The 24,644-nt window shown below is 34.8% G+C and overlaps 1 protein-coding gene and 1 non-coding gene across 3 annotated transcripts; one reads left to right on the top strand and one right to left on the bottom strand.

Moving 5' to 3' along the window:
- Window positions 1-417: 417 nt before the first annotated feature.
- LOC127882067 (uncharacterized) lies at window positions 418-19,630 on the top strand. 2 transcript variants are annotated; one of them, XM_052430485.1, is made up of 7 exons: window positions 418-554; window positions 3,023-3,426; window positions 9,389-9,466; window positions 10,677-10,750; window positions 13,350-13,587; window positions 15,415-15,860; window positions 19,491-19,630. In XM_052430485.1, the coding sequence occupies exons 2-6, from the start codon at window positions 3,369-3,371 to the stop codon at window positions 15,852-15,854; spliced, it is 888 nt and encodes a 295-aa protein (XP_052286445.1). In that variant the 5' UTR covers window positions 418-554; window positions 3,023-3,368; the 3' UTR covers window positions 15,855-15,860; window positions 19,491-19,630. The 2 variants fall into 2 exon arrangements, with proteins under 2 accessions (XP_052286445.1, XP_052286444.1); XM_052430484.1 differs by lacking the exon at window positions 19,491-19,630 and having other exon boundaries at window positions 419-554; window positions 15,415-16,411.
- On the bottom strand, window positions 9,843-9,931 carry Trnay-gua (transfer RNA tyrosine (anticodon GUA)). The gene is given in 2 exon segments: window positions 9,843-9,878; window positions 9,895-9,931. It is a non-coding gene; the product is annotated as a tRNA-Tyr (tRNA).
- Window positions 19,631-24,644: the final 5,014 nt, after the last annotated feature.

Consider the following 24,644-nt stretch of genomic DNA (forward strand, 5'->3'; position numbering starts at 1 on the left):
GTTTAGTTGGGAAGTCGCTATGTTTAATATAATTCTTTCCTTTATTAATAATTAAAGGACATTATCAATTACAAGAAGTAAGTTGTTTATTTTCGCCGAGTCACTGTTATACTAGGTAGTATACATTTTTCTTTAGAAATCGATTTTTGTTTCACGTTAGTTTCTATTCAACATGTTTTGCAGTAGATTCCTTCCTTTTTATGATTGATAACGCAAAACATTTCTATATGAGATACGAGGATTTTATAATTAATCCGCGATTTATCCTTGTATTTGAATATTTTATTTATTAATGAATTTCGTCGTTGTTTAATAACCTTTTTTGTGCCTTTCTGAACTAAAATATAAAGATAGTGCTTAGACCCAATTTACAGAATTTATGCTAAAATATAAATTAACACTTTTCTATATTTATTGTTTATAATGTTAATATAATATGTATTTTGCTACCCTGATTACCTCGAGTTCGGTTTTGATTAAAAAAAATGACGTGAGATAACAGATGATGTCAGATTTGTTGTAAGAGTCCAGCCGAGGAACATGCTATTTTATTGGTATGTATAACGTATAAATATCCATAGAGGGTTAATCAATTAAACATGTGCACATGATATTATTTCGCACTACTTTTGATTGAACGAGTGTGGTGTTGTAGAATAAAATAGAACAGAAAAGAATTGAGTTGAATTGAGTAGAGTTTAATAGAATAGAATAGAATATTATAATGATCCATGAATTTATTTGGTTCGTAATCACATATCGCTGTATTGCAATGTTCCGACTATAAATGAAACCGAAAACAACTGCTTGGTTGAGTCGAATGCCTATTTAGCTAATTTATTCATTCAACTGTTATTACTAAGTCTGATTTATCATTCACTGCATCATGCCCACTATACAAATACCAGCTTGACGCAATGGTTAAGGAAGAAAACTTGTGTACGAAACAAACAAATAAAGAATACCTGGTTCTGTTGTGTGTGTGTGAGAGCCTTTATTGCTTTTGGCATGACAATCTGTTATTGAAATTAGAGTATCGCGCAACTGCCGGGCTAACATAGTAATCAGTGATCGTTTACATGTCACTCATGTCAAAGGAGCGTGTTTTCATATTTTACTCAACTCAAATTATCAACTCTTTTAAACGTGAATTCAAAAGTATTATACGATTACGAATTAATTTTGTCACAACGATGTGTCATAAGTAAATTAACGTCATACTTACGGATATAGTATTATACAAATGTTTTTTCATGTGTTTGGGACTTGGTTTTACCTTTTTGCCTTATTATAAAAAACTCATCCAGTCGAAATGATTTATATATTTAGGAAATCATGACACACGTGATCCTATTCTTCTGGGGCCCGTCTTATCAAGAATCGTACGACATTCTCACCTTACGATGCAATTTTCGAAGCGCCATAAATATGTAACCGTCAACTTTATAAGTACTTTTTTTTAACATTTCAATTCATTTTCAAAGTAGCTGTCAAATATCCTTTATATATGAAACATACAACTCATTATCACTTATATTTTTAAATTACAAAATTCAATCGTAAGTTAACATTGTCGTACATATCTTTGTTAAAGGGATCTTTTCACGCTTTGGTAAATTGACAAAATTGAAAAAAGTTGTTTCAGATTCGCAAATTTTCGTTTTAGTTATGATATTTGTGAGGAAACAGTCATACTGAACATTTACCATGGTTTAATATAGCCATTATATGCATCTTTTGACGATTTTAAAACCTAAAAATTATAAAGCGTTGCAACGCGAAACGATTGAATAATTTGGAGAGTTCTGTTTTTGTCGTTAACTTTTGTGAAACTACGAAGATTGCTTAAATAAGGTATAAAATACATCAACTAGTGTAATCGGCGGAATAGCTCAGTGGGCTAAAGCGTTTTTACTTCAGGACTCTGGCAGGACTCCAGGGGTCACTGGTTCGAAACCTGGTTCGGGCAATGTTCTTTTCCTTTTTTAAATTTAATTCTTGATTTTTTACTGGAGCTTTTACGATCCAATGTTTACATTTATCGATATAAAGCATTTAATGAATAAGTTAAAAAATGCCAAAATCTGTGAAAAGGCCCCTTTAAGACGGACCCCTGGAACGACATTTTACGAACATGCATTAGGTATGTTTTCCAGGAGCGCGGCTAAAATTAACATCGCTTAACATTTTTGTGCACTTCGACATTTAGTACACAATAGGTCATGAGCATATCCATACAATTTTGAAGAACATGAATAGTTTCTTCGTGGCAATCAAAGAACCAGACCCAAACATTCCGAATAGTCCGGTTTACCAGAACAGAACAGAACAAAATATTCTCATCACTTAAGAATTGTTTAGCTCACCGTGTTTACATATTCACAATAAAGCACACTTACATGAAAATAATATTTTAGAAAAAGATAATTCACCATACATAGCTTTCTGAAAAACGTTTAAAATAATGATCGACCTGGGTCTTCTGCCATTGTCTATACAATGTTTATACATGTACTTAAATTTAATAGCACCAGGGGTCCGTCTTATCAAAGATATGTACGACAATGTTAACTTACGATTGAATTTTGTAATTTAAAAATATAAGTGATAATGAGTTGTATGTTTCATATATAAAGGATATTTGACAGCTACTTTGAAAATGAATTGAAATGTTCAAAAAAAGTACTTATAAAGTTGACGGTTACATATTTATGGCGCTTCGAAAATTGCATCGTAAGGTGAGAATGTCGTACGATTCTTGATAAGACGGGCCCCTGGATTAACATTTGTAGTCCGCACAGGCTTATCATTTACGATATTTTCCGTTTAAACTAGATTTTTGCTAAGAAAAGACTTTCTGTAAACGGCCAATGCAACAAAAGCGGAAAGTGTCGTACCATGCATAAAGCCCCGTTTTCCCAGAGCGAGGCTCATCTTCAATAGCATTAATTTAGTGAAAGACCTTAGGTAAGCCTTATATGGTTAATAATTAACAATAAATATTGTTTATCATTCATTTCAGATTAACACTGAACCAGTGATACTGGCGACCAGCATTGCGGTACTCAACATGACCGACAACGCTTTAAGAAGTCATTACAAGCGTGTGCGGAAGAATTGATTACTCAAAACATAAATTAATAGCATACGATTGCGTGTTAAGTTGTAAATTTAGCAAAAAATCGTTTGAATTAAAAAGCAACAACAATAACAACAATCAGCAAAATCGGAACACGGAAAGTCGGGGATACTTATATTCTTAAATTGTGACATCACGGTTATGTAGACGCCGAAATCAGCAATTATCGTGTATTCTCGCCATGTTATGAGACTTGTGTACGAGAGTCTGGTGCTGGATCGGAAGTCAGATGGGCAACATCTGGGCACGTGTGTTCCGGCACAGGGAGGTGCGTGTCCTTATGTTGGGTATGTACACACACGTGTAGTGTAGTGACTTATTTCCTTTAATTGGTTCATAAGAATTCTGAAAATTTTCAAATGAACTATTGTCGTTATCAATAAATATTTAAGATTTGTCATCAACTTCAAGTTGATATTATTATTGCTTCGTTTTCTTATAAGCCTTGCAAACTTGTTGACTTAATCATCATTACACTTTTCTTGGACTTCAACTTCTTGGCGTCCGATTATCAGTTAACCCATTTATGCCTAGTGGACTCTCCCATCCTTCTAAATTGGATTAACTTATTTACAAAATTAGGGATGTCTAGTATATTTATTTCTATATTTAGAATATTTCTTACAGAAATTCATTTAAGTAAACAGCGCAATTCCCTGATGAGCCGCCGCATCATGCGGCGTCTCATATGGGTCAACGCTGTTTGCCAAGGCCTTTTTTTCTAGACGCTAGGCATAAATCGGTTAAGTTTGCACCGGGCCTCACTTTACTTTTATTTTACTATCGTGACATAAAGTAAAGACAGACATAAGATGCTTTTGGAATTTTAACCATGTTGTACCATCGGAGACTTATACACAGCGAGAATCAAAAGGCTTGCATGTAATGCTTTACATATGATATGCTAGTAAAACATATCTGAAGAATATATTTATTACTAACACAAAACCAAATAAAGTGAAAGGAAAGGACCTCCATTTGCATAGCGGTGTGTGTAAAGCTCTGCTCCTTTTTACCCTCATCCTGCTGCCAATCTATCATAACAGGTAAATACAGAAAGTGGGGAAGATCTTTTCAAAGGAAATGAGCCTGCACCAGCTATTCTTCGGCGACTCGATCCGTTTTTAGCATAGGTGCGTTTACGCACCTATGCTTATGGTATATACCACATTTCAAAAATCCACATCGATCGGTTGCCCATTATGAAGCCTTACCTGATCAAAAATCAGACGAAATATCTATTTAATTTAGTATATGGTCATTCTTACAAAAAAAAATTGGAAACGTTTTTCTAACGTTTTCTTCCAATAATATTGCTGACACCGTTTTTAGTGAATTTTTCTAAGACCGTTTTATGTCAAAAAATCTTCTTATAACCTAAAACAAATTTCGTTCGTAAAACAATTCTATCTGCACTATAAATCTCAATCTCCTACGCAGTGGCCTCCCTTATACTAGAAGTTACTGACCGGGCGAAGCAAGGGAAGTAACTGCTGTGAGGAGTTTCTATAAAAATCTGCATTCAGAAATCTGTATTCAGAATTCAATCTGTTGTGCACGTCTGCATCTAACGCTTACCACAAGTTTTACGACAAATTCTTGACGCAGACAAATAGGGTAGCGTCTATTTTCATTTGTGAAAAGAATAGTTTGATACAGATCTGTCCGTGCTTAAATTTTGAAAGGCTTGGGTAATTATTTTTCATAAGCGTTTCAAACACTAATGTAAATGGAAAGATTATCTATTTAAATAGTCGGTAATTGTTTGAAATTATTGATTTGAGAAATTCACGGATGGCGATATCGAACTACATTATACCACGTGACGCCATTCTTCCCTATATCTTGCACCTATGCTTTTAACGCCATCGGCGCTCTCGTTATGTTAGTTTTTCGCTTATGAGAAGGACATTATTTGTATCTTCTTAAACCATTTATGCCTAGTGGACTCTCCCATCCTTCTAAATTGGATCAATTTATTTCCAAAATTAGGGATGTCTAGTATATTTATTTCTATATTTAGAATATTTCTTACAGAAATTCATCGAAGCAAACAGCACAGACAAATATGAGACGCCGCATCATGCGGCGTCTCATCTGGATCTACGCTGTTTGCCAAGTTTTTTTTTCTAGACGCTAGGTATAAATGGGTTAAAGAAAATCCAGTTTAGGCGGAAAGTGATGTCGCTGATTAGCCTTATCGGCTTGCGCTTGCATTAAGCCTCGTTTTTCCAGAGCGACGCTAAATTAAAACATATTTTTTGCAAATGTACAAATACCATAGTAAATACTATGCCTGAAAAAATGTAACTACAAATGTTAGGATATACAATTCTTTGGATTTAGCCATGTTTGTATTGTCTCTAAAGCACCTTGTATTTTTTGTACTTATTTAAAGGAACACTTCTTTATATTTGATATAAATACTAGTGTTATACAAACAATTATAACTTTTTTCTACCGGTGGGCAATATATCGGCAAAAGCCACCAACAGATTTCCAAGTAGAATTTCGTGGTCTAAAGCGCTAAATGACTCCCATCTTATATTGCATTTTCGTTGATAAAATCCTATAATAAGGTGGGTTGTTCTTCGACATTTAGATTGTCGGGTTTCGAAAAAAAAATCACCCTGTAATTTGCATGTTATTTCGCCATCATCAAGTACAGATCTCGGTCCCAGTGAATGGAATTCTCGTTGCCAAGTCGCGTCTCCCATAGGCGTTCTACGCTTGTATTCATTGATTCACATTTGGAATATTTCAATGCATGCGTGCACGAATGACTTGTTCGACGGTTTCTAGTTTGGGATATTTAATATCAATATTTATTCGCGAGTGTGTTATCGCTTCTGTTCATGCGAATTTGACGATAGCATCTTAAAATCCGCGTCTGAATGCACTAGACGTTTTTTTAAATGTATATGATCCGTGCTCTGTGTATAGGGGGTTGAATGCATGTGCGTGAAGTGTCGTCCCAGATTAGCCTGTGCAGTCCTTATAGGCTAATCAGGGACGACACTTTCCGCCTAAACTGGATTTTCGTAAAGAAGGGTCTTCCTTTAAACAAAAACAAAAAGCGGAAAGTGTCGTCCCTGATTAGCCTGTGCGGACTACACAAGCTAATCTGGGACGACACTTTACGCACATGCATTAAACAACTTGTTCACAGAGCACAGCCCATTTATATATTGCAATTAATAGAATGGTAGTTCTGTAACGGCGATGGACTCGTGAATTCATTGATTTGATGAATAATTAATTGCCTTGATTTCACGATCATTATCATCTATTAAATAAAACAATCGGTTGAGTTCCAAAAATACATCAGCTTTTACAATGTATCACTTGCAGATTAAGGACGACACTTTCCTCCCGCTTTTATGGAATTTTGCGCTTAGAGACAGTCTCTTTTAAACAAAAAACTATTCTAGGCGGATAGTGTCGTGTCTGATTAGCATGTGCGGTCTCCGCATGCATAACGTCCCGTTTTTCTCGAGTGTGGCGTATATCTAATACTCTAACAGCTCTGTTCTTCCATTTACGACTCTGTCCTTTACTTTATAGCACTGTCCTTCCATTCGCAGCTCTGTCCTTCCATTCACAGCCCTGTCCTTCCATCTACGACTCTGTCCTTCTATCTACGACTCTGTCCTTCCATCTACGACTCTGTCCTTCCTTTAACAGATCTGTCCTTCAGTCACAGCTCTAATCTTCCATTCACAGCTCTATCCTTCTATTAACCACTATGGGGCGTATATCTAATACTCTAACAACTCTGTCCGTTCATTCGCAGCTCTGTTCTTCCATTTACGACTCTGTCCTTCAATTTACAGCTTTATCCTTCCATTCACAGTTCTATCCTTCCATTAACGACTCTGTCCTTCCATTTACGACTCTGTTCTTCCATTCACAGCTCTGTCCGTACATTCGCAGCTCTGTTCTTCCATTTACGACTCTGTCCTTCACTTTATAGCACTGTCCTTCCATTCGCAGCTCTGTCCTTCCATTCACAGCTCTGTCCTTCCATCTACGACTCTGTCCTTCCATCTACGACTCTGTCCTTCCATCTACGACTCTGTCCTTCCTTTAACAGATCTGTCCTTCAGTCACAGCTCTAATCTTCCATTCACAGCTCTATCCTTCTATTTACCACTATGTGGCGTATATCTAATACTCTAACAACTCTGTCCGTACATTCGCAGCTCTGTTCTTTCATTTACGACTCTGTCCTTCAATTTACAGCTTTATCCTTCCATTCACAGTTCTATCCTTCCATTAACGACTCTGTCCTTCCATTTACGACTCTGTTCTTCCATTCACAGCTCTGTCTTTCCATTAACAGCTCTATCCTTCCATTCAAAGTTCTATCCTTCCATTAACGACTCTGTCCTTCCATTTACGACTCTGTTCTTCCATTCACATCTCTGTCCTTCCATCTACGACTCTGTCCTTCCATCTACAGCTCTATCTTTTCATTCACAGCTCTATCCTTCCATTAACGACTCTATCCTTCCATTTACGACTCTGTCCTTTCATTTATGACTGTGTCCTTCCATTCACAGCTCTGTCCTTCCATTCACCTCGCAAGCCCACGACCAAGGTTGACTCAGATCACGAACGTAAGAATTCAAATAACATCAGTCGTTTACCCACGTTTTATGTAAGTGATCGATTGACCATTTACTGCCAGTGAATTATTGTGTATTGGAAAGAAATCAATTATCATTAGGAGAAATGCGTATGCTGAAATGTAAAAGAAAACTTGATCTAAATTTTTAACGAAAAATAAATATTGTTGCTGTTTGAACCCGCGCATGGTTACTCACGCTGCATGTAATAATACATTATTACTAGTATTCGAAGTATACTAAGCATTTGTGATTCACCTGGGAAGATTAAACAACCTTACCATATTTTTGGCTAAATGACACGGAACAATTTAGAGGTGCATTCCAACTGCCTGTTTTTCATATTTTACTCTACTAAATTCATTTGTCATGAGTCACAGACGAATATAGTCCACCCGTGAATGATACCGTGACGTCACTAGAACGACGTTCGGTATATCATCTCAGTCTGCCTGCACGTGCCAAGCACGTGTCACGATTGCTGCGCCTTACGACGGAATTGCGAGTATGCTTCGCTGGAAATTCGCACATACCTATACGTGACAAGTTGATGAGTTTCTCGAAAGTCTCGGAGAGTTTTACTCGTGTAATTAGCTTATAATTGCATAATAATGGTACAGCGAAGTTGTAAAAAACAAAAGTAACACTTCCCCGCAGTTTACTTCTTTCACAAACGCAGCATGCGATTTACAGAGACACGTGTTAGTAAGTTTAAATGAGTTTCATTTCCGGTTGACCACCACAAGCTTGTTTCTAAACAAGTTTCCGGAACAGGAATTATTTTAATTATTTTGATGTTTTGATATTTTGATATAATGTATTTATGTATGTGGACTTCACGGGCTAGTCTGGGACGACACTTTACGCACATGCACTAAACCCCTTTTTTCACAGAGCACGGCTCATTTTATACTGAGGCTGATCCTTCTCTCGCATCAGTGGTTTTTATGGCTGATTTTCTGAGTGAACATAATTTTGATCGTTTCTACGTCATCGGGATTGCTGGTTGACTCAGGAACCACTTACGAATGTCGGTGACGAAGAACGCTTGTTCCAGTACCAGATGACTGAGATGTTTACTCCATGTCAGCCGGTGATTGTGTTGGTTTCACTGACACTCACCGTCTGTTAATGTTTCACCAGGGATGTATCATTACACCTGACAGGCACCTAGGTATTACATCTTAGTATTAGCACCTCCGAATAACTAGCTGCGAATAAGTGTTAACGTATCACAAAGTGTATCTACAAAGAAATGCTCTTATATAAGGGTTTCTGATGAACGCAGAGTCGTATGAGAGAATAGAAAGCGAATGTTGAGAAGTTTAGGTACTGTAGCAGACGTATATGTCAACATTGAATTAAATCAATTAATCATAGATTGCCAAGAGTAACTTGGTACATCCTTCCTTCCACGTATACATTGTTTGCCAGACCAAGCAATCGTTTATATTGAACCGTTCCATGGAACGATGAAACTTAAAATTTCAATCCGTTAGAGCAATTTGATTTTACGTTCAACAATAGCGTAAGCATTCGACTGGTGCAGCCGTTTTTGTGATTTTGCACATTTTTTCGATGCACCTTTAAAACATATCTCTTGCATACCTTCTATTTTCAGGCCTTGACGGGGCAGGAAAGACAACTCTGTTGTATCGCCTGAAGCTTGGAGAAGTTATCACCCATGTTCCAACTATTGGTATGCATGGTCTAAAATATGACAATTTACTTTAGTTCTAATAAACACCGACATTGCGGACAATTATTTCGGAAACCACATTTGCATGTGCATGGTTCATAAATTGAGATTCACAAAACAATTGTCAAGGGAAAATAAATCTAGCTTAGTTTGGCAGTTACAGTACACATTTAATGATATATTTCTTCGTTACGAACAATATATTCATGACATAAGCACCATTTTAGTATGCACATACTTATATGCTAACTTTGATAGATTTTATTATTTCGCCCTGATCTTTGCTGTTAACAAAACATTTCAAAACAAGTTTACATTTTGACTTAAGTTTAAAGGTTTGGTACAACGAATAATTGTTTCGGTAGAAAAGGAAGAGTCCCGCGAACCGGAATCGAACCAGTGACCTAAGGATAACAGTTCCATAACCACTACAGTCCTCCGCTCTACCGACTGAGCTATCGCGGGATTGAAAAGTATTACGTATAATTATCAATCGATTTAAATAATACTACCAAACTAGGTTTTCTCAAGTAGATCAAAGGGAGGCTACAAGAGTAACTCACAATAATTTATTAATAACTTCATTCCCATGGACGACATCGCGTTTAACCGCGTCACGTGATTAGCTTACTTATAAGTTACACGAATCAAAGCGCTGAGGGCACTTCTGATGTTCTCTAATGCGCTACATGAAATAATTATATTATATTGTTAATAAGCTTATTTAAACACGTCATGTATGAAATATCAAACGTTGGACCACGGTCGGACTCAAACAGACATCGTTCAAAATAGGGTTAATATGCAGAAATACAATGATAGGATCGTTTAAAAACACGCCCCTGTTTCCAAATTTTAAGTAAATTACGCGTAATACATACTTCAAACTAGACATGGGGGACTCTTATGAGTTATCATAGGTTGAGTATAGCAAGTTTAAAGTCCATCAATTGAGGCACAAACTAATTAGACCCTTTTTACATTCCCGATATCAGAAGGGTTTGCCACCCCTTTGTAAAATGACTCGAGAACGAAGCTGACGATCTGGAAGCTGGACTTGTCTATATAGAGACATTATTATGTTTTGTGTATACAATATTCAATAAAATAACTTCATGCTCTAAGCATAACTTAATATTACTGTTTTGAAGGGTAACGTCCCTTTGCAGCCACGTGTTTACCACATGACGGTCACGTGTCTTTCTTTCAGGGTTCAACGTGGAGCAGTTGCAGTACCGGAACATCACGTTCACAGCCTGGGACATTGGTGCCAGGGATAAGATGGTATGTCATGAGACTCAGAGTAACATACCACTGAATAGTCATGAACGATACAGATGAATTAAATGTTATTTTTCGACGAGATGCAGGAACTAAAACGTGCAATTTGTTCACACAACAACAGTGAGCGATAATTGTGTAGGCTTAATCACATTATATTTATTTCGCCATATTATACGAACTATAAAATGGCTCAATCAAACTCGCGCATTTTATAAATTTATCGGACAATAGTATACATTATTTGAAAAGACATTTTTACTCGTTATTACGCTACTGATAAAAATATGTTTTATATAACAACTCATGAAATCATAATCCTGCAAAGAACAAATTTCCTCGATATTGTGCTGTTATCCCTAACGTATGAGTTAGCCAAAAAATATACATGTAATAAAGATTGACGTCACGTTACATGAACAGTATACGGACATTTTGCAATGCATACATTTGCTGCTATTGACACGTACATCATAAGACACTACCCGCGCATTCTACCGTTTTCGTGTATACGGACAACTTATATCCAAGTGATCGGGGGGGGGGGGGGGGAAGATTAACAATAATTGATGAAGTCTTGTATTTTGTCTGTTTTAGGCACAATAATTCAAATGCATTTACTGTGATATTTCAACAAGCGTTTTCGGACACACAATTAATCACTGCATCAAAACATGAAACTAGAAACCTGAAAATAAAAATCTCAAAATATTGTGCTACCAACAAACAATTATAATTGTATACCAAAGACTTTCAAATCATACCAAAAAGTTAAAATCTTCAAGTATTATTCCACATTATGAAACAAAAAAAATACGAATTTCAATATGTGAACAAGAATCACCACTGAAACTTTGGTTGGCTGATGGGGGACATGTTTTTATACAGGTCAAGTGGTGTTTCAGCATAGATAGTTGTCATAGGGGTTGACGTGCAATTTACCGTAGCAAAACTACCGTCCAAGCCAAAAACTTCTATTGACTCGTCCGCCATGTTTCTGTAAAATAGCAATAATTTAGTTCTGTATTAATGTTTCCCAAGAAATGCAGAGAGTTAATATAACTCACCAAAATAATCATTACTATCATTCCCATCATGATGATGATCATCATCGTTATCATCAGTAAAGTTGGTATCATCATTTGCAACAGCATTACAACCGGCAGCAGCATATATAAACTGTTTGTACTGGCAATCTGTGTTAAATTACGTATGACCTGTGACAGAAACAAGAAACGATATTTTTTCAACTTTATAATGAAAGGGTTACCTTGATTTTGGATGATTTAGAATTTGCATTATTTTTCCAAAACATAGGCACATGTATATAATGTACACTTACGTGTGCGAATTACTGAAATCCCGTATAACAATAGGACATGCAACAGTGGCTATATCATGAATGAATATTATTATAGAACGAAGTTTCAGCTATAGTAAATTTGAAATAAATAACGGACAGAATAACCTGCAAATTATATTCCTTAAACCGAAAAGAGTATTACAAATTCTCTACAGTCTCTTCACTTTTATTAACCAACACTTGTACATGCATGTGTGTACCAGCTATCTATTTATAGATTACGCGTTTTTTCCATACCAATACTAACCGCCAGTGTTAAACATAGGTAATCAATGAAGTGAATGAAACTGTTTCGAAGGTGTTTAAAACATTTAGGAGGACAAAATAATGACATGTTTACTTCAATCACATATTGAAAATCCCAATAATTGATACATAATAATCGCTATAATCATACAAATGATTGATTCAGTTTATGCAATACTTGATACAGAAGTAGGAGCACACGTGTGTAGTATTAAATGCATATATCCTATGTAAGAAAGAATCGGTAAACAAAATACGTTGTACTGATCGAAAGTGCACATTCTTAATCTAACATCTGGTGTATAAATAGTTCTTGTTATTTGTTAAAACGCCAGTACAACAACTATTTTAGAACAAGATCATGATAATTTGTCGAAATGTTCGGTGATCAGAAACGCATTTTATCCTTATTTAAATATATACAATGCATAACAGCATGCCCGAGAAATCTGCATTCAAATTTGAACATTAATTACTGTTTGAAGACCATCATAATGACAAAAAGGAAAATAATTTACCTTTCTAGCAACGCACGTATGTCAAATATTCATTTCGCCATGGCAATCACATCGCAACATCCCGGGATGATACAATTGGTATATACACTGTGATAAACCCATCCATTACCTTTCCGACCATGAACGGTCTTACAGACGTACCGTTTATGAAACATTCCTTTTAAATCAATAATTCGGCTGAATGTTAATGCATTTGATATTCATATGATTGATGCACTTAATTATGTCTGCAATCTAGCGCAAACAATACGCGAATTCGAAATAAAAAAGATCGATGAAGACGGTACGCAAGAGATAATTATGTATTTCTATAATAGTATAATATACAATAAGTTTATCAGATAAAATTGGATAAAACTATGATGGAGACTGAATGCTTTGTATTTCTCGATGAAGTAGTCATACTCATAATTAAATATCTCTCCTAGATGACAATAAACGACATTATTATTGTTCTGTTCTTTGCTCATTTCAGCGGCCTCTTTTCCGTCACTACTACAAGGGCACTGACGCTGTAGTGATAGTGATAGACGCTGCCGACAAAGAACGCGTTGAGGAACTATTTTGTGATGTCCTCAAACCCGCACTACATGCGGAGGAACTTGCTCACAGCGTATTTCTATTTTTAGTGAACAAGCGGGATCTCCCAGACACAATGACGTCAGAGGAAGTGGCATCAAGATTGAGTTTGAAATTCATGAAACACAAATGGCGTACGTATTATTATATATTTCTTCATAAACTTTTTTTCGGCGGAGCTGACTACGCCAGCTTTTCACCTTACGTGACCTTTGTTAGCGTCCAATAGAATTCAAATAAAACTTCCCGCGGCCAAGTACAGATGAATACACTTCATTGACTGCATTGGCTGATTTCATAATACCACTAGAACATTGGAGACATGTCCGCGTCTTTGTACTGTTTTACTTCGTGTTCAGCATGAAACAGTTTTATCTCTAATAAAAAGGCTTAATAGGTAGAACAGTTTTACACTCAATCTCGACATCAATACAGTTTGTACGTGCACCTTTTATTTTCAGAGGATTGCCAGCGCGAGAACGTTGTGTACTTAAAGGCCATGTTCTCATATTTAGTACTGACTTCCATATTCCTGTCAACATGATATATGTAAAAGTATAAAGAGCAGTGGAAGCGATGCCTCACTTTAATGCATTGCATTTCAACCCGCGAGGTATAAGGGGTCAGTTCGCGGTTAGTGTGTTTGAATGTCAGAGTTTATATACAGGTCAGACCTAATGTGCTGATCGGAGTTCGCGGTCAGTAAAATAATAGTTATATAATAACTAGAATTTTCTTTACCAGAAAGATGTTAAATGAAGATATCCAGCGATATTATTATGGCATGCCAATAATAGATTCTTAATGTGTTTTCAACAATACCATGATAAATATTATTTTTAATTCATTAACAAGAATTATTCCATCATATTTACTAATGTATTATTGCATCATATTGACTAATGTATTAAGTATGAGCGCGATGATTCTCGATACTATAATAATCGAATCAAATAGCAATGCCCGATAAACCACTAAAACAGGTTTGTTCGAAGAACGCGCGTATACATATTAAAAATATGACTTCGCGTGTGGCCGGTTGACTTTGGTTTTCTGTTTTGTATCTATAGGTTTATGGCCAGCAATATGTAATAATGTAAAATAAGCCGCGAAAACACCGCGTAACATCCCGTACTGCGTGTGATGCAGCTAAAAACTGAACAGAAAAAGATATTAGCTATCCTTGATCTCATTCATTTAAATCTTTACCTTCCATAAACTCCAACCACAATCAACGCCGTATATCTTTTTTAAAGATATTTCTTGTTACTACTAAAGTTGTTCTGTAATGTTTTATTCAGATAATAGAATACACGCCAATTAAAACTGTAGACACGAGTGCTTTACAGGAGATTATGTTTAGATGGTCTCCGCCCACATTGTTCAAAACTTGGTTATGGATAAAAGTGAGTGGTTTGATTGGTTGCCGAACATCATTTTATTATACTTAATCAAATACAGAAAATCTTTCCCCTCTCTATAAATATATGAATATTTGAGATGACCGACAAACAAGATTAGGCATAAAATACGTCTCCATACACTATACTTTATACACGTATTGATGCTTCCTGAAAAGGGGATTGAACCAGGGTCGCTAAATTGAGAAGCGCGGCGACCCGGGTTCAATCCCCGTACCTGGAAAATGTGAAATAGGGTTTAATAATCCGGTGTACTGTTAACGTGCTGTGATCGCAGGGCGGTGACATTATCAGCTGATATTAAAACTCTGCTGCATCAATGACAGTACACAAAGCGATTAGCAATGAAAATATTGCTGGTGATAAAAAGAGAGACATATACACAGAAGCAACTTAGATAGACTTAACATTCCTTACACTTGAAATTTAAAATTTTAGTTACACAGTTGCCGGTAAGTTTAGTAAGCCATTTATCCGTGCCTTTAAGTACAACAGTATCCGGTTTTCATAGAAAATTATGTTATCATTTTTTTCCGGTAGATATCCTCGAGACGAGCGCCTTGCGCGGTGACGGGCTCACTGAGAGCATGGAGTGGCTGGCGGCCGAGTTGGGACCCACTTCCGGTCATCCGCACCGGAAGCACTCCATAAAAAACTCGCCGCAACAAACCGCGCACACAAATGACGCTAAACATTGTGTAACGAATGATGTCAGTTACTGTGATAGAAATAACCCACCGCCGACACGCTCAACTTACGGACAGGTCCTTTCTAACAGAAAACATACCGCCAAATGCTCACCGGTGCACAATACGAGTGACACAAATGGTGACGTCAGAAATGACGTCATGTCGTGTTCTGTGGTTTCCAAGGAGATCTCCCCGACACGTGACTACTGCAACCGAGCCTACTCTGCCTTCCGGTGTTTCTTCATCCGTCCCAGCGTTCCCCCGGAAGTCGACGATGACGACAGTGATTGATTGCTGGTAATTTGAATAGACTTAGGGTGACTGATATATTTCGTGTCAATGTTATTTATTTAAGTTGATATTTGTTCGGTTTAGGTGATTAAGATTGATTGGTTGTGTGTTTTTAATGATTGATGGTTCTTTAGAAATTTATTGAGATTTAGTAATATTTTGTTGTATTTGACATATCATATTACGTTTGTTAAACAAAAATCGACGTTGTCGGTGATCTTAACCTATGTATTAATCGTTAAGACAGTTGGAACATTTTTATTTAGTATTATTGATATTGTTTAAATCTAAAAGTAATATAAAGATAGTAAATGCTATTTTCCGCCTGAAATGTGAAATGAAAATACAACAACAATATGATGTGTCATTGCTATTTCAGTAAACTAATACATGAATAATACATGATTGCCAGAATGAATGCAAATAATATCAACCCGAGAAAATTAATATCCACAGGGGCGATATTAACGATACTTTTCTTTTTTTTTGTATTATTTGCTGTTGCCTTTGCTACTTTTTGTTATTTGTTGTATTTTACCGACCAAACATATTTTAAAGGGGCCTTTTCACAGATTTTGGCATTTTTTTAACTTATTCATCAAATGCTTTATATTGATAAATGTAAACATTGGATCATAAAAGCTCCAGTAAAAAATCAAGAAAAAAAAATAAAAAAAGGAAAAGAACATTGCCCGGAGCAGGTTTCGAACCAGTGACCCCTGGAGTCCTGCCAGAGTCCTGAAGTAAAAACGCTTAAGCCTACTGAGCTATTCCGCCGAGTATACATTCTTGACGTATTTTATACCTTATATAAGCAATCTTCGTAGTTTCACAAAATTTAACGACAAAAACAGAACTCTCCAAATTATTCAATCGTTTCGCGTTGCAACGCTTTATAATTTTTAGGTTTTAAAATCGTCAAAAGATGCATATAATGGCTACATTAGAGCATGGTTAATGTTCAGTATTACTGTTTCCTCACAAATATCATAACTAAAACGAAAACTTACGAATCTGAAACAATTTTTTTCAATTTTGTCAATTTACCAAAGCGTGAAAAGATCCCTTTAAAGGGACCTTGTCACAGATTTTAGAATGTTTTGAAGTTTGTCATTAAATGCTTTATATTGAAAAATGTTAAAATTGGATATAAAATTGTCCAGTAAAAACCAATAATTAAATTTAAGAAAGAAAACAAAGTAACCCTCAACTGAGCTCGAGCCAATGACACCTGGAGTAAAAGTAAAACGCTTAGTCCATTCGGCCATTTTTGGTTTATAAATCGTCAACAGATGCATATAATGGGTATTTTAGAGCATGGTAAATGTTCAAAATAACTGTTTCCTCAAAAATATCATAACTACAGCGAAACTTTGCGAATCTGAAACAATTCTTTTTAATTTTGTAAATTTTCCAAAACGTGAAAGGGTCCCGTTAAGATATGGATAGAAGTGTTTTAAAAACGCAGTTAACAGTTTTAACAGTCGTAACAATCACATAGGTTACATCCCAGTTCTCACCATAATGATGTATTCAAAATATGACATACATAAACTTTATTTATAATTCATTGCTATCAACAATCTTCTATTGTACTCACATACAATACCTGTGCCATACGTTGTTGTTATACATCGCACTTACTGTGGAAATAAAGGGTCTATTTATCGAATGCTTAATCTATTTTTATCAGGGAAACAATCCGAAATGAGAATATCTGCGGACAAGTTTGCTTACATGAACTGATTCATGTATTCATTATTGACCACTTTATTTTATTTATTTTTTAATTTAAGAAAACAATACTTGATATGTCACCTTCAGCAAAATATATCGTATTTAATCATAAAATGAACTAAAGATAAAAACATTTAACATTAAGAATGGGCCGTTCTCTGTGAAAATGGGGTTAAATGCATATGAAATGTCTTCCCAGATTAGCCTGTGCAGCCTGCAGAGGCTAATCAGGGACGACACTTTCCGCCTTAACTTGATTTTTGCTAAGAAGAGACTTACTGTAAACGAAAAATACCATACAAGCGGAAAGTGTCGTCCCAGATGAGCCTGTACGGACTGCACAGGCTAATCTGGACGACACTTTATGCACATGCATTAGACACCTTTTAGCTCGGCTCAAATACATGTACAAGTCGTTGTTACTTATAAACCATCTAAATCATGCACAATCATCCAAAAAACGTTGATAGTACGACAAATTATTCAAGGTTTAACATATTAATGAAACATATATAACAAAATATTTGTATATTTTGACTTGAATGGAATGAATTTTGCATCTTATCTATGATGTACACATATGACATGTATGTTTGGATAATGCTTGACAATCCTTGCTGCAAAATGAATATTATAATGAGTATCGCAAATATTTTGTTTACTTCAAGATATTTTTTCAATACAATACAATAGTTTAATTGATTGTTATGGTTTCATTTTGGTGTCAAATAACGGGCCTAAGTTTAGTCAGCTAGTTATGTTGCCAGGATTTCAGCATACTTTATTAAGGCTATAAGAAAAACATATTTAATTGTTAAAAAAGACCCTTAAACTAAACATATTATGTCCATGTTTTCGCCATTTGTCATCATTGCTCCTTTAAATATAGTGCCTATGAATGCATAAAAAACATTTAAATTTTACTTCATTTTTATCAGTTGTCTTACAATAAGTATAGCCATCAACCGTCACTAGCTCAACTGTCAAGTGTCTTGCTAGACTCGAATAAAACTTATTCAGATCCTTTATGCCCTTGATGTTATACAGTGGTTTTAAATGAAAAATTTACTTTCAAATAAATTAAACGTATGTAACGTCAGATGTACAAGCTATATTGTGTTCAATTTATTTACAGATTGTAATTCAAGTTTTCATATATGTTTATTATATATTTTATATGCTTAAATTATACACAAGTAGATATGCTGATAAGGTAAAATAAAAAAGACACTAAACTTGATACTACAGCATTGCCTTTAAATATGAAAAACATATTTCAATAGTTTATATCATTTAAGTTTAATTATCTGAACTTGAGTTGACCTCTCAATACAGGAATGATCAGGTTCTATTTCAAAAGGCAAAGACATATGTAACATAAAACAAAGAAAATAAGAAGAACACGTGTCGAAAAATGCGGAAAAAAAACAGATATTTAATTCTGAAATCGAAAATGGATGTACAGTCGAATTCGCCAGCATGTATATCATGCATGAACGATGTGAATCTAAACTTAGTTTTACGGTTCATTTTAAATTTCTGCAACGATATATATATTCATACTACACACGAACACTAACACTGGTCCTAATAAAAAGACGAATGCTTCGGTGATTGTAGGAAAATATGTACGTCACAATCGGCACCGGGCGCTAATTTGTCTTTGCTGCATTTTATGAAATTCGTCCTTTATGTATAATTTTTCTTGCCTATGTTGTGTTATTGTAACTTATTTTATCAATATATTACAATTTAACACATATTAAAAATCGTATAATCTCGCTTAAATTTCTTATAATTAATATCATTTCAAGCCTTTGATAACCTTTCATACGTTATTGTCATTATGTCATTTAAATAATGCGTACGATGTGAATTTTTCTTTACATTTCTTTACAGAGGAAAGGGGTGTAATAAGCCACTTTTGATTGGAGCATTTTGATTGTTATGTATCAACACCCTGGATTGGAGCATTTTGATTGTTATGTATCGACACTCTGGATTGGAGCATTTAACTGTTATGTATCGACACTCTGAATTGGCACATTTTGATTGTTAATAAACTTTTAAAATGCTTAAGGACAATGTTCAATATTTCGTACACAATATATGTAAACATATCCATTTATTGTCTAAATGTTTGTGTATAGTAATACAAAACCGATCGTTATACATAAAGGAAGTCCACATTTTTTGGATAAAGTTGTCAATCATTTAAGAGAATAAGGAATTTCCAGAAATATTTTGAGGTCAAAAATTCTTATTAACACCCGTTATTTCTTTATCTAAGACAAGTGAAATATTCTACACTCGTAATTAGCAATTTCACGCTGTGTAAAACGCTTGAGAAGCAAATACAATTGAGATGTTAACATTTTAACAAGAAAATTCGTTGTGCAACGATTTTTTCAACGATTTTTTAAATTTATTTTATAGAAAGGCAACGATGTGCAGTTATGTTAAACTTGATTAATTTATGTCTGTATTCAATGGTAAATAATGTAGTTATATCGCAAACATGCTACGGGTTCTTGCTTTACCCTATATTTATATCGCAAACATGCTACGGGTTCTTGCGATACCCTATAGTTATATCGCAAACATGCTACGGGTTCTTGCGATACCCTATACATATAAGATCTGGCACGAGTTGTCATATCATACCATATTTTATTAAACAAGTTCAGGAATTTTGTTAGTAAGCGAGCATTTGGCGAGCTTACTAACGAATTACAGTGGACGAGGTTTATACAATATGGTATGAAATGACAACGAGTGTCAGATCTTTTAAATCACATGCTTTTAAATTAGCAAATTAAATAAATTTTACGCAAACATTAAATGATAAATCCCGAATGTTGTTTACATTTCGTGACGTCATTTGACGTTGCAACGTTATTTCAGCAAAATAACAAAATGCGATTGGTCAATCGAACGAAAATAAGCCAATGAAACGCTTAAAAAGCATATTACGCATGTGTAAGATATAAATAATACTAGGTTAGCGTTGAATAGAGAGAAGTCTATGTTGCGAGGCTTAGAACACCGGGAGCGCGAGCCTTGGCGAGTTTCGGTGTTTGAGCCGAACAACTTTTCTCTATTCAACGCTAATACTAGTATTCCTATGTTTATTTCAACGTGACATTTAACATAAATAGATCTAATAACCTTAACAATAATTTTAATTCAGTCTTAAAAGCGCTTAAAATCTAACGAATGTAACCATGCGTAGTGATATAGAATGTATTTGTTTTGGTACGCAAAATAGTCTTAAAAAACTTCACACACAAACTGTAAAAAGAGAAAAAATATCACCATACGCCTCGATTAAATTGTACGCAGCATGCAAATTGTAACACATTACAACCGCGAAAAGAAGATTTTACTTTAATATAATTCATTTAATTTTCGAAACTTTTTCATAATTATATCCAGGATACATTAAAGTGATATTATGGGCATTTTTCACTGTTGAATTGAGCTGAAAAGAATTAACAGGTCAAAAGAGTTAGTTAAAGTCTCTATAACGCTCAAAATCAACGAACATTTCGTTAAGTATTTCGTAAAATAAAGTTAACACCTTAACAATCAGTGTTTTTTATAGCAATAACCAAAATTTGAACGCTAGATGTGGAATGATTACATAGATTTTTGTAGATACAAAATGCTCGTTTTTATTTATTTGTGGCCACAATTAATTCCCGCGAATATATCTTTTCATACGACACACGAACACCAATTTAGTGTTCATGTGTCGTCTGAATAGATATGCAAAACAATAATAAAAACGAGCATTTGTATCTACAAACATCTATTTTATCAGACCACATCTGGCATTGAAATTTCGGTAATTGCCATAAGGAACACTGATTTTTAATTGGTTAAGTTTATTTTACGAACAATTGTACGAAATTTTCGTTGATTTTGAGTAGTAATGTTACTTTAAAATGTGGTTTCCGACCAATTATCTGCAATTCAACTTGCTACCAGTTGTTTATTACAAAGATATTTTACATGACTCACCAGTCCTCTAAGCCGAAGTGATCCGTAAAACAAAATTGTGTCTTCGTGTCGTATGAACGAATCTGCACTAAAACTAAATTTAGGTTCACATCGTACATGCGTGGTCAGTTGTCAAACGAAAGTACGGTTGATATTCAAATGCATTATTTTTATCCCTTCGGGATATTGTTTTAGTATGTTGATGCTGCATTAACAAATGTAAGTGTAGATCTATATGAAAAATAAACAACGATTGCGATAGACACCTATAAAATGTTAGATGCCCATAATATCACTTTAAAACGAAAAGATGCGCGTCTTCAAAGTTCTATTCCCAGACATCGCATACTAGTTCCGTGTACACCTAAAAATGACGTCACATATTTTGGAAAATGACGCAAGAAGTATGTCATTTTATGACGCCATCAATCAGCTGATTCATGATACGGATGGCGAAAAAGTATGTCCAATGACTAGATCTAAAGGTTCCAGGTCGTTTAATTTTAATGCTAAAGCCCGTGCTAAGGTTTCCTCGTCTCTAGAGATTTCTTATGAAAAATCTTTCAGTGGTAGAATACAAAGTACTCCGTGAACGCGACAGGTATATTCAACAAGGTGGGATACAGACTAGTTTATTCCATGGGGTGTTAGACCGTCAATGTCGGTTTAAAAATGGGATAAAAAATATTCGTAACATTATATTACATGGGAAACAGGGTATGGCATGTGATAAATGTGGTTATAGCGCAAACATACCAATTGCTGTTGCGCTTGTTATCCAGAGGTCGAACGTGCGAAAAGAGTAATTGCTCTTATGGAACAACAAGTAAAGTCAATTTTATTAGCAAATACATTACATTTAGTACATAGCCAAACAAAATACATAAGACATGTAATGTCGGTGCAAATAAATGCTTTTTCAACATGGTGATGACAAGTATAGTTTTTATAATGGGCATTAAATAATAATTTATGCACGGTTGTGTGAATGTTGACCACAATAACATACGAAAAGTAAAAACAACTCGTAGGCAACATAAACTAGATCAATATTGCTGACATTGGTTACGGTAATACAACATAAAAAAACAATATATACACATAAGCTTGATTAAAATTAATTTTGACTAGATCTTATTTCAAAGGCCATTCTAGTATTTAGCTAGTTTATTTAGTATCAACCTACTTGTAGTAGACATAAGTTGCTTAAATTTTATAATAGAAGGCCGGTGTAGATAATATTTAGGTAACAAGTTTTCTTAAATCCCTATATAATTGACAAATTAACAAAACATGGTATTCATTATCAATTACATCCATATAACACCTTGTACATACTCGTACCATGCTTGGAATATGTTTGTATCTACCTTCTTCAATGAATTTGCAGAACGGCGAAGTCGAGTCAAGCAAATTATATCCCTAACATTTACAATAATATCTGAGTAGCTTTCAAAATTGAATTGTGATATGATTAAACTATAAGAATCAAGATTGAGCAAGTTATCATAATCACTTACACATGTTTTAAACTGATAAACTTTATTCGTTGACAGATACAATTAACATCGCTTGTGGTTATCTCAGATTTATAATAAACAAGACAATCCTAATTCCTGGAGCAATGTCTTGAGTTTATTACCCCAGTTAGTAATATTCGAATTAACGCAATCTAAATGTAGCAAGAATTTATTAACTAAGGAATCTGGATTCTTCTGTATTTTGAACCAAAATTCAATGATACGCATCTTTTTTACACACTCTAAAAAAATGGGTTGCAAACCGTAAGATAATATTGCTGTTACGTTGTATCTATGACCTACGAAAAAGGATACTAATCACAAACAAATAATAAAGAACATTTACACATATTATCAGCACAAATATATGAATAAAACAACAATAGCAATACGTGTGTTAACAGAATTATTAAAAAGATTATGATACGCAATGAAATCCGCTCTGTGCATATCGGTTTGACAATGAATGAGCATTTCCAGGGACGTAAATTATATTTTTGTATATAAACAATAGCAAAAGCAGTTGGAACTGATGACAGATAGCAATTAAGTGATTAAAATCGTTATCACATGCTGTTGTGAAATTGTAAAAAACGATGACCATTAACCCATTTATGCCTAGCGTCTAGAAAAAAGGCATTGGCAAACAGTGTAGACCGAGATGAGACGCCGCATGATGCGGCGTCTCATCAGGGTCTGCGCTGTTTTTTAAAGGAATTTCTGTAAGAAATATTCTAAATATAGAGATAAATATACAAGACATCCCTAATTTTGGAAAGAGATTGATCCAATTTAGAGGGATGGGAGAGTCCACTCGGCATAAATGGGTTAAAATTGTCACATGATAACCAGTTCATGCTTTTTAATAAAAGAATGGGAAAAAACATTCAACGAAAATATGTTATTGTGTTATAAGTCGTGTGAAATTACACGTTTTGGTCGTTTCACTAATTTTGAAAAAAAAAGTTTCAATTGTTTAATACCAATCTGAATAAACTAATTGGCATCGTAAGTATCGGCCTGTCAGAGAGCAAAGTTGTATCAATAAATACATTGGTTAGTGGATATGTACACTTAGATCGCTCGAGTTTTAAGTAATCGTACACAAATAAAATTATGGTTTTCTTATTTCAGTTTTAAATCGTTTCTACATTTCATAACTGTGCAACATATTTGTTCACTCGTGGTTCCATTCATAGTGAACATATGTTTACACGACCTCTCATACAACAAAAATATGCGATAGCACTAACATCACAAATATACGCTTTGTGTTTATTTGTTTTATTTTTCTGTGTGTGTGTGTGATTGTGATCGTTAAACGGAATGAATTTTGACTGTTTAAGAAGAAAATCTGGTAACCATTTTACTGATTAACTGCTTTACGTTAAGGAATCGGAATGAATATAGTATTGGGTCGATGCAGGTGTTGATCACGAAGAACAATGGGGCATTCAATCGACAGTTCCCCCGGTAAATTAGTGTAAAGCTGTGTTCTTATGTATTAAAATAGGGAGGGTCTGTATCGAAA

This window comes from Dreissena polymorpha, chromosome 5 (assembly GCF_020536995.1).
Source record: "Dreissena polymorpha isolate Duluth1 chromosome 5, UMN_Dpol_1.0, whole genome shotgun sequence".
Lineage (NCBI taxonomy): Eukaryota > Metazoa > Mollusca > Bivalvia > Myida > Dreissenidae > Dreissena > Dreissena polymorpha.

Excerpts from the sequence above, each read along its gene's own strand:
- LOC127882067 (XM_052430485.1), top strand. The coding sequence starts at position 3,369 with ATGGGCAACATCTGGGCACGTGTGTTCCGGCACAGGGAGGTGCGTGTC. Across the intron at positions 9,467-10,676 it reads CACCCATGTTCCAACTATTG|GGTTCAACGTGGAGCAGTTG; the intron begins GTATGCATGGTC and ends TCTTTCTTTCAG. Across the intron at positions 10,751-13,349 it reads TTGGTGCCAGGGATAAGATG|CGGCCTCTTTTCCGTCACTA; the intron begins GTATGTCATGAG and ends TGCTCATTTCAG.